General features: G+C 38.2%; 1 protein-coding gene across 5 annotated transcripts in view; it reads right to left on the bottom strand.

Moving 5' to 3' along the window:
• LOC106872786 (serine--tRNA synthetase-like protein Slimp) overlaps positions 1–11,984 on the bottom strand; it is a 105,631-nt gene that overhangs the window by 20,328 nt on the left and 73,319 nt on the right. For all 5 annotated transcript variants that reach the window (XM_052975782.1, XM_052975783.1, XM_052975781.1 and 2 more), the window contains exon 16: positions 9,139–9,213. In XM_052975782.1, the coding sequence (XP_052831742.1) occupies positions 9,139–9,213 (75 nt within the window). The remainder of the gene's footprint in view (positions 1–9,138; positions 9,214–11,984) is intronic.

Genomic DNA, 11,984 nt, shown 5'->3' on the forward strand with positions numbered 1-11,984 from the left:
ATATATATATATATATAAGCGTGTGTATACATATCATCATCATTTCACAACTATCTTCCATGCTGTATATACATACATACATACACACACACATGCATACATAACAGGAGATTGAAAAAAAAAAATTTTGGTATTCTTTATTCACCATTACACATTTTTCATTTGCTAATGTGCGTGTCTTCAGTCACCCTGACATTTGTGTGCTGACTGTAAAACGGCCACCATTTATAAAAACAGTGTCAGTTGTCTGCAATCTGCTGTGAAAACATATCTACCCATTGAGCTGTTGATTATTTGAACATCTGGGAGGAAATATTACTTTGCCTGGAAACAAGCACTGGTCAGCAAGATGAATGAAAAGCATCTAGCTGTAGAAAAACCGCATCAATAAATTCAATCTGACACAAGGAAGCAAGGAAAAAGAAGTAAAAGCTAAAAGTGATGATGAAGATAGTGGTGATGATGATGGTGGTGGTATATGTTTATGAAACTTGCTCTGTTTTTCATATATTCCTACAAACTACTAGTGTCAGACTGTGTTTGTTAAGCAACGGCAGAGAGAGAGAGAGAGAGAGAGAGAGAGAGAAAGAGACTGGCACCCTAATTGTATGAAATCTTATCCAGTTCAATGCATGAAACTGTGTTAAATACACCAGCTCTCTCAGTTCTCCATCCTACGCCCTACTTGACGGTTACAAGATATTTATATATAAATATGTACATACAACTCACATGTTTGTATGTAGATAGGCACATATATGCAGATGTGTATGTGTGTGTGTGTGTGTGTGTGTGTGTGTGTATAAATATACATATATGTACAAACACACACACACAAGTGCACATGGAGGCTTGTTTTTGTTGTGTGCGTGTGACTGATGTTACTTGGACAAGTCTCTTTTTTTAAAATGTTGGGTGTGTCTGATTTATTTGCATATAAATATGACACCCACTCACCTGCAAATATACACGCACACATAGATATATATACAAACATACAAAAATATGTGTGCACATACATGTTTTCATACATTAAATCCATATACACTTATACATGTCTACATACACTCTCCTGCCTGCACACACATGCGCACACACACATGCATACACACCTTGTTGCCATTATTGTCAAGCCTTAAGATGGCGAGCTGGCAGCACACCAGGCGAGATGCTTAGCAGTATTTCATCTGTCTTTACGTCCTGAGTTCAAATTCCACCGAGGTCAACTTTGTCTTTCATCCTTTCGGGATTGATGCATTAAGTACCAGTTGCATACTTGGGTCAATCTAATCGACTGGGCCTCCTCCCCCAAAATTTCAGGCCTTGTGCCTAGAGTAGAAAAGATTATTGTCAAGCCTTTCTCTTCTTTTTCAGTCTTCTTCATTTCACAATGAAGTGGAGCACAAATCAAGACATGACACAGTTGGCCAATATCTATACTGTTGGCATTATAAAATCAAAACTGCTGACAAGTGATATAATCACCACCTTGGGGCTGTTTCTGAGGGAGAAAATGTAATGAATTTGGGGATTTTCCAGTACAAACAGACAGAACCATCAAAGCTAATAAACCGCATATTATTGCGGAAGACGAAAACAATAAAGCCCTTGTGATCATAAAATCTCAACAAAAGAATTTGACAAGCTCAGAAAATATAAAGATTTGCTAAATGAAATTTTTAAAATGTGGCATCCCAAGGCAGTTACAATACCAGTGATTGTTGGAGTACTAGGAATGATCAAAAAAAGGAACTGAAAATTATTTGAGAATGACCCCTAGCTTACCGTCCATGCAAGAAGTGCAGAAGATTGTTTTAGCTGGTACATTACACACATTGAGAAGAGCATTGTTGCCGTGAGAACGATTACCACCCGTGCAAATTTTTTTTTCACATAACTTTATAAATAAACAATCTTTGTCCCAAGTGTCAGGAAGACACCTGGTAAAACATGGAAACAAAAACTGAAAGAAGGAAAACTCAATCATGATAATAACTCAGTAATGTTAAAGATAATCGCTTACCAGGAAACAGTGAAAACTAAAACTGGAAGCAATTATGAGGGCTGAGGACCAAGTGCCACTCATGTTTAAGTGGGACTTGATGCAATTATGCTGTCTTGATATGATTGGTGTTTGTGTTTATTTGATTGAAAGAGACAAAACTGCTATGTTTGTTTCCCTTAGAGACATGGATCTCTTGAAGGTCTCCATTTATGGAATCTCAGCAAGGTTGGTGTGTGGTGTCTAAGCTTGCACGTGGTTATGGGGCAGATGGGAAACAGTATGGAGGAATGAAAGGCTAGATCATGTATCATTTGCATAAGAACAGTGGTCCTCCAAGCAGGCTGTAGGGACCTTGCTTGGCCAGATCATGTATCATTTTCATAAGGACAGTGGTCCTCCAAGCAGTTGGGCCTCCAAGCAGGCTGTAGGGACCTTGCTTGGCCAGATCATGTATCATTTGCATAAGGACAGGTGTTGACTGATGAAAAGGTAAATATGTCATTAGAGTATAGAAAGAGAAAGAAAGTGGAAGAAAACTGAGCCTTGGGGCATGCCATGGGTGATAGAGTGCTGGACAGAAAGTGCTCTGCCAACACATAACATGCTGGGGTAGGCTAATAGAAAGCACCTGATCCAAGGTGCCCACACACATGCATACATGTGTGTGTGCACGCACATACACACACACATAATAACATTATACATTAATACCGTTTTGTTGTTGGCACTCCGTCGCTTACGACGTCGAGGGTTCCAGTCGATCTGATCAACGGAACAGCCTGCTCGGGAAATTAACATGCAAGTGGCTGAGTACTCCACAGACACATGTACCCTTAACGTAGTTCTCGGGGATATTCAGCGTGACACAGTGTGACAAGGCTGACCCTTTGAATTACAGGCACAACAGAAACAGGAAGTAAGAGTGAGAGAAAGTTGTGGTGGAAGAGTACAGCAGGGTTCACCACCATCCCCTGCCGGAGCCTCATGGAACTTTGGGTGTTTTCGCTCAATAAACACTCACAACGCCCGGTCTGGGAATCAAAACTGCGATCCTATGACCGCGAGTCCGCTGCCCTAACCACTGGGCCATTGCACCTCCACATTAATACCGTACAAATATACATAAATACATGATCCTAACAACAGACTCATTTGATGTTGGATGCATACTGAACATTCCCACTAAAAAAAAAAGACAGTTAAACAGGATTGTAGTTTATCATACAGTATAAGATATAGTTATAATTATATTCTGAAAATTAAACATTATGCATTGTGCAGGAATTAACAATTAATGGTTTCTAATTATTTTGTGAGTTACATATATTAAAATAATGATGCCAGTGTGTTGTGGCTATATATAGAAATTTATTCCTACAAAATTCCTAGAATAATGATTAACTGGCAAAATCCTGTTTTATTCATAGTAAATTATTCTCTCATCAACTTCAAGGTTGCCAGTATCCTTTTCTCTGTTATACTCAATAGAGGCGATGACCACAAGTAACTGAAAAGTTCCTGGTTTTGGGTAAAAGAAAATACAAGAGGATCAGTTAGTTATGATTTTATTCAACACATTCCCCTCTCAGATTCACACACTCATGACAGTGGTCCTCCAAGCAGGCTGTAGGGACCTTGCTTGGCCCTGCCTGAGATTTCAAACCAAATCTACTCTCTTGTTGCTTGTTAAAACAAGTGGGGGGAGGGGTCCTTTGCCTCTTCACACAAGGACCTGTGCTGGTCAAGAAAAGACCAGTCCTTTGTTTAGGGTTTGACCAACATTATTGATCATAGTTTATATAACAGCACATTGTGCGGGTGGCACATAAAATACACCATTTTGAGCGTGGCCGTTGCCAGTATCGCCTGACTGGCCTTCATACCGGTGACATGTAAAAACACCTACTACACTCTTGGAGTGGTTGGCGTTAGGAAGGGCATCCAGCTGTAGAAACTCTGCCAAATCAGATTGGAGCCTGGTGTAGCCTTCGGGTTCCACCAGTCCTCAGTCAAATCGTCCAACCCATGCTAGCATGGAAAGCGGACGTTAAACGACGACGACGATGATGATGATGATGATGATGATGATGATGATGATGAGAGCATTTCCTATCTTTTCCTGTTTTGTGTCAGCTATGACCAAGGAGCAACACTTCCCTTCATATTTCACTAGACATACAAGAAAGATGATGCCACCTTTATCCTTTCTTCCTCTCTTGTCAGCACCGTGTATTCCTTACTCTTTCACTCTGACAGCAACTTCTACACTATCAACTACCAACCAACGAGCCAACCTTTTTGTCACTGTCACTACAATTACTGCTGTCTCTCTAACCACTTGTCGGCAAACGAATAAATATATGTGAATAATATTTCTTCCTTCTTGGTGTTGATTCTTCAATGTTCTTCACTGGTTACTCCGACATGAGAACCTTCAAGTGTTACATCTACACACTACATTTGGTAGTCAGCTACATCATGGCATGTCACTTCAGCCACTACAAAACCTTTCACAATACCCTTAAAGCCAGTAACTTTCCAGTACCCTCTTGTATAATTCATACTCAGTATATGCGGTCACCACACACAACTCTGTTCATTAAAGATACATTAGTTATGTTAGCACTTTTAGTTTCCTTTTCCCACCACCACCACCCCACATCATTTTACATTTATAAAGTGACCTCCCCCCACACCACCACTATCATCAATACAGACCTATTTATTTTACAGTAAATAATTTCCTGGTTTCTGTGTCTATATTTTTGCTGGAGTCTAAGCATTGTCTCTTCAAATCACAACAAAATAAAAGATAAGTGTATGTACCATGTAAGGGCTCAGTTCCACCACTTGGTCCACAACAGAACTCATTATTAAGTTTATTTCTTATATCATTCACCACGAACTGAGCAAGTGATCAATTAGTCTCAGCTATACTTCTTGCTCCACTACCTGACTCATTATCTCATTCATCACAGGCGTAAGAGTGTCTGTGTGGTAAGTAGCTTGCTTACCAACCACATGGTTCTGGGTTCAGTCCCACTGCGTGGCACCTTGGGCGAGTGTCTTCTACTATAGCCTAGGGCCAACCAAAGCCTTGTGAGTGGATTTGGTAGACGGAAACTGAAAGAAGACCGTCGTATATATGTATATATATATATATATATATATATATATATATATATATATATATATATATATATATATATATATATATATATATATATATATATACATATATGTGTGTGTGTCTGTGTATGTTTGTGTGTCTGTGTTTGTCCCCCCAACATCGCTTGACAACCGATGCTGGTGTGTTTACGTCCTCGTAACTTAGCGGTTCGGCCAAAACAGACCGATAGAATAAGTACTAGGCTTCCAAAGAATAAGTCCTGGGGTCGATTTGCTCGACTAAAGGCGGTGCTCCAGCATGGCCACAGTCAAATGACTGAAACAAGTAAAAGAGTAAAAGAGTATATGGTCAATTAGGTTCTCTGAGACCACTATGTTTATTTCTTACATTATTCTCCATGAACTGAGTAAGTGATCAATTCGGTCAGCCATACCACTTGGTCCACTACTTGACTCATTACTTCATTCACTATGTAGTCAAAATTAGGTCCTTCATAGCTGATGCCGGTGTCACATTACTGGTGGCATGTAAAAGCACCTGTGCCATGGTTTACCAGTTCCGGTCAAACTGTCTAACCCATGCCAGCACATAAAGTGGACGCTAAAGGATGATGATGCTAATGATGATGATACATTTCAACTAGGTGAAAATATGTTGACCTCCTCTTAAATTAGCTTATCTTCTGATGCCCCATTTTCCACCTGCTTTTCATTGGTTGGTGGAATTTTGGCAACAGTCACAGAGTATGTATGGTAGTGGTGGTTGGGGGGGGGGTCTCTCCTATGGTCAGATCTTCTCACCTGCTCACCCTATAACATGCTAAGTATAACTCATGTATGTGCTCTTGTGCTTTTCCCATGAAATTTGTAGTTGTCGTAATTTTGGTCTGTGAAAATGAAAAAAAAACTGAAAACCTAAAATAGATCCTGTTTCAAAAGAAAAGATTTAACAGGAGATAAATCACAACACAAGAGACATAACTAAAATCTGAAACAAAGGAAGGGAATTATATAGAAAGTTGAAAATTCAACAGAAACAGGATCTTAAAATCACAAAATAAATATTGTCAACAGGTGATGTGTAAAGCATGGAAAATCAATCAATTCAAATAAAATAGAATTTAACAATACAAATTCACGAAATACAATTCACCAAATAAAGAAAATGCGGAAAGATTTCGGAGAAAAATAAAAGAAAGAAGTAGAAAAGCTTTCATTGAATAAACAAACTGAACTATAAAGCAGAACAAAAATCACAACACCAAATGAATAAGAAGACATGAAGGTAGCATATACAATAGAAACCATATTAAGACAAAAGTAACTGAAGATAATCTGGAACAAAATCCCAACATATCTTAGAGAATCTGAAATAAGCAGAATGTGGAATATGGGTAGCTACAAGAGCAGTCTGTTGTTTTAGGAATACTATAAGTTATGAAGTTTCTAGTATGGTGGAGGTGAGGAGATTAAAGAGATTCTGGTAAACCTTAGACATGTGAATTAAATCTTAATGGAGACCTACCTGTACATACCTCACTGAACTCATTTCTAACTCTCAACTTGCTGCTGGTATCTCTGTACATGACTTGCAGGGTTCTCATAAACATTTAATCTAACACTAGTTTTCTTTAACCACCAGACGAGAGAGTGTGGTACTCTGTCAAAAGCTTTTTTCGGGTTGATGAATGTCAAGTATAGTGGTTTACTCATAGCTTAGAAAGCCTGTAGCCATTACACACACGCACACACACAGGCACAGGCGGGCGTGGCTGTGTGGTAAGAAGCTTGCTTCCCAACCATATGGTTCTGGGTTCAGTCCCACTGTATGTCACCTTGGGCAAATGTCTTCTACTATAGCCTTGGGCGAACCAAAGTCTTGCGAGTGGATTTGATAGACAGAAACTGAAAGAAATTCATCACACACACACACACACACACACACACATATGTATGTATGCATGTGTGTATATATATATATATATATATATATAAATATATGTTTGTCCCCCCCACCATTGCTTGACAACTGAAGTTGGTGCGTTTACGTCTCTGTAACTTAGCGGTTCAGCAAAAGAGACCGATAGAATAAGTACTAGGCTTACAAAGAATAAGTCCTGGGGTCAATTTGTTCAACTAAAGACCTTGTTCAGAAAAGAATAAAACAATATATATATATACATATATGTAACCTATATAGTGGATATACAACAGGGTTAATTTAGCTATTTTCCCACAGACTGAAAAGAAATGAACAACCTTAATTGACTTTTGAATCTTATTAGAATCTCATCAGAGACATCTACACCAATTTGACCAATTGCAGAGAAACAAGCAGCTAATCTGTTTATATACTCAATGATTACAGTAGCAACAGGAAACTGGGGCCACTAATTTTCACACCTTAAGTGTCAACACTTCATTTAATATCAGTGTCCTGTCACACAATATCACAGTATTTATATTATAATATATATAACCTCTATAGCAGATATATATATTATAATATATATAACCTCTATATACAACCTCTATATATAACCTCTATATAAACAAGGCTAATTTAGCTGTGGCTCTGTACACTGAAAAATATGAACCTTAATTGATTTTTGAAACATATTCTTTCTTTATTCTTTTACATGTTTCAGTCATGATGTTCCCCACTTGACCGTCCCACGGTCTTCAGCTCTAATATAGTAAGTGTCAGTCCCTATATATACTATTAGGGGTTTTCAATGTATATGTAACTGCTATGATTCTGGTATGGATACCCTTTCTATCACAAACCACTTTACAATATGGACTGTGAGTATGCAATCATGCTGACAGCACAAGAGTGATTCATTTGTCAGGAATAAAGTCTCACTTCTACACTGCATCTATTTTTATTCAGACAAGTGACCATTGCTGTATTTTGCAGAGTTTGCATCTCCTCCATACAAAATTTATTCAGAGTACAGTTCCCTGAGTTGGGTTAACTTCACTATCTTGCTCCTGCCTTCTCTCTACAATGCTGTTGCTGGGGCTCACAAAAGAAGTAGGGAGCTTTGGAGGTGGAGAGAGGAAGAGAAGGAGTTTATAGCAGACTGGTAGGTTTGTCTGAGGTGTGTAGCTTTCTAGGAGTGGAGGTAAGAAAGTACACTAAACCAGTGAATTTGTTGAAGAGGACACATCTCTCCATAAAACTTCTAAGGTTGCTTACAGTGTGGCTGGATAAAGCTTAGGATACAGTAGTGGGTTTGAGATATTCAGATGTGACTGTGAGCCATCATTTATTAATGTCACATCCAGATATCCTACAATATTAATGGACAATGGATGCTGGGTGAAAGACAGCTACAGAAGAGAAACAACAACGAAAAGATGAAAAGTAACAAAGATAGATCTCAAGAGACTAGACTCCACAAAAGAGATGACAAAAGACAGGGAAAATTAGTGATATACTTGTATGGAAAACTTGTGAAAAATGTTATTAATGATCATCCTTTAATGTAAGGAGTATCAGTTTCAGTGGTTAGGGCAGCGGACTCGCGGTTATAGGATCGCGGTTTCGATTCCCAGACCGGGTGTTGTGAGTGTTTATTGAGCGAAAAACACCTAAAGCTCCACGAGGCTCCGGCAGGGGATGGTGGTGAAACCCTGCTGTACTCTTCCACCACAACTTTCTCTCAGTCTTACTTCCTGTTTCTGTTGTACCTGTAATTCAAAGGGTCAGCATTGTCACACTGTGTCACGCTGAATATCCCCGAGAACTACGTTAAGGGTACACGTGTCTGTGGAGTGCTCAGCCACTTGCATGTTAATTTCACAAGCAGGCTGTTCCGTTGATCTGATCAACTGGAACCCTCGACGTCGTAACCGACAGAGTGCCAACAATAGAAGATGTACTTGTTTTATTTTTGCCAGTTTACTAAAACTACTCAAGCTGCTTAAGGTTGAAATCATCCATTTCATAAGAACTCAAGTCAGATCAAAATAAGTAATAAAACGAAGAAGGAACTTACCTCATTCTCACCAATCTTTCCATGTTCTATCAAAAATGCCAGCATTCTGGAGACGTCAAGAAGATCTGCATGTACCTACATATAGAAAGTTAGATATATTAATTCAATCCCAGCTGTAGCTACTGATCACATTCAAAATACTGGTTTTCTAGGAAATACATTTATTAAAGAAAGAGTAGAATGCAACCAAAGACTCTAAAGACTTGATTCCTTTAGTTACGGTGTTGTAAAAGATAATGCAAGAAAGCAACAATAACTTATAGTGCAGGAAACCAACGATAAACAATATATAATGCAGGAATCTCCAATGAATGATGGGTAGAAAGCAAGTCCAGTGGTATCTCTAGCAAACTGACAAAGAATCAAAATTCCAGATGCACTTTTGGAGTACCAGCACTGGTTAATATTGATCAGATACAAAACTGATGTGAAATATTGGGAATAGAGTAAAGTTACCTTTTTTTCCCCCCAGTTTAGCACAATTTTGGTAAATGGTTTAGGGATAAGGAAACATTCACAAATGGAAAATCACATCAAATTAGGTTTAAATATAGACTCAGTTAAGTCTTTCATATGCAACAGAAGCAGTATTAGATTAAAATAGTCATCTGTGTATTATACTTAATGCAGATACATCACAAAAGACAAACTATGTCAAGTGATTCTCTCTACAGTTAGAGATTGGCACTTTTTTAATCTGAAAACTAAATGGTTACACTTGTCAAAGTTGTATTGCTATCTTCTTTGTTACAGGCATATTTTAACCTGAAATTGTGGGATTTGAGAGATATTTGGCTGTTGTTTTTACAAGTTCAAGTGACTACATAGTAGCTCCTTTGTTGGTTCATCCGTTGAGTTGTCTATTCAGTTTTTGAAACGCCTCCTGTGGCTGTAGAGACTGATGCGAGAGTGGTAGTCTTGTTTGCAGAGGTCACACCTATACGTTGAATCCAGTCTGTTGGCTGTCATTTCTTTTCTGCAGGCTCGGTTTCGATACAACCAGTTTAATCAGTAAATAGCTAATTTATCAAGGTTGATCTGGGAATAAACAACATTTTAAAACCACCATTACATATGTCTCTGTATTGCCAGCTCAAATCACACTCTAGCATCTTAGAAAAGGAAATGACAAATTTGATAATGTAACCCTAGGTACACTTAAGCATATGAGATGGTAACAGCTGGGATGCTTTTTACCATAAGTTTACTTAATTTCGGGTTGACCTGGGGCTGAATTAAAAACTCATACCAACAACTTGGTAGAAATAGCAGTCAAATCCCTCTTGAATCACATCTAGACTTAAGAAAAAAAAAAAAAAAAGGAGACAGCAGACACACAGAACTTAGTTATCCTTTATTTGAAATTAAGACAGGATGGTCATGACCAGAATGTCTTTCGTTTTGATCCTGGGTCAACTAGATTAGCCTAACTGGGATTAAAGAAACGACAATGTAATTTTTTTTCATTTTTTATCTTACACTTGTTTCAGTCATTTGACTATGGCCATACTAGAGCACCACATTGAAGAATTTTAGTTGAATAAAGCAACCCAAGTACTTATTTTTCTTTTAAGCCTGGTACTTAATCTATCAGTCTGTTTTAGTGAACTGCAAAGTTACAGGGATGTAAACACACCAACACCAGCTGTCAAACACCGGTGGGGGACAAACACAGACACAAAGACACACAAACATAGATATATATACATATATACATATATATATATATATATATATATATGCATATATACAACAGACATCTTTCAGCTTCTGCCTACTAAATTCACTCACAAGGCTTTGGTTGGTCCAAGGCTATAGTAGAAGACATTTGCCCAAGGTGCCACACAGTGGGATTGAACCCAGAACCATGAAGTTGGGAAGCAAACTTCTTACCACACAACCACACCTAACAACTATTATATTACAATTAGGAACAATTATTTCACAAACAAACAAAAAAACAATTATAGCAATCATTGACCTCAACAACAAAAACAACAACAGCAGCAGCAGTAGTATCACCTGCCCACCACCTATCAATCACCACTACTGTTGTCACCTTAACAAACCTAACCAATGTTAAAATATGGCTGTCAACACAACTGTTGAACGGTCAACAAATGGGCTTTGTCTTGTGTCATGCTAAGACGGTCATCAGATCGTTTCATTCATATACGTACACTTTCAAGAAAGCAACAAAGAAAACGTTGAACTTACATTAACACACGCATGCATACACACATACACACACAATTGTTGTCTTCAGTTACTTTCATTATTATACTGGTGTTCTCTTACAGTCTATCTGTGCATCATCAAAGCCAGCTATCATTTTACCATCATCAGTATCATCATTTAATATCCCCTTTTCCATGCATACATGGTATGAAGTAATTTTACTGAGGCAGATTTTCTTAAGCCGGATGCCTTTCCTGTCACTAACCCTCACCTCTTTCCAAGCGAGGTTCTATTTTCCCATGGTCAGACATGTTCTCACAGAGTGTGACATTGTTTGTATGATAGTGACAATCAGTTACAACTATCATCAAGGCATGTCGCTTAATGATTCGGGTATTTGGCTCATAATCATAAGATTATGAGTTCAATTTTTGGCGCATGTTGTGTCCATGAGTAAGACACTTTATTTCACATTGCTCTATTCCTCTCAGTAGATGAAAATGGGTTATACCTGTAACTCAAAGGGCTGGCCTTGTCATCTCCCTGTGGACAATGTTAAGGGTACATGCTCAAGCCTGCGATACTTGTCATTGTATAACCAACGGAGTGCCATTTTACAAATATCACATATATATATATATATATATATATATATATATATATATATA

This window comes from Octopus bimaculoides, chromosome 22 (genome assembly GCF_001194135.2).
Source record: "Octopus bimaculoides isolate UCB-OBI-ISO-001 chromosome 22, ASM119413v2, whole genome shotgun sequence".
NCBI lineage: Eukaryota > Metazoa > Mollusca > Cephalopoda > Octopoda > Octopodidae > Octopus > Octopus bimaculoides.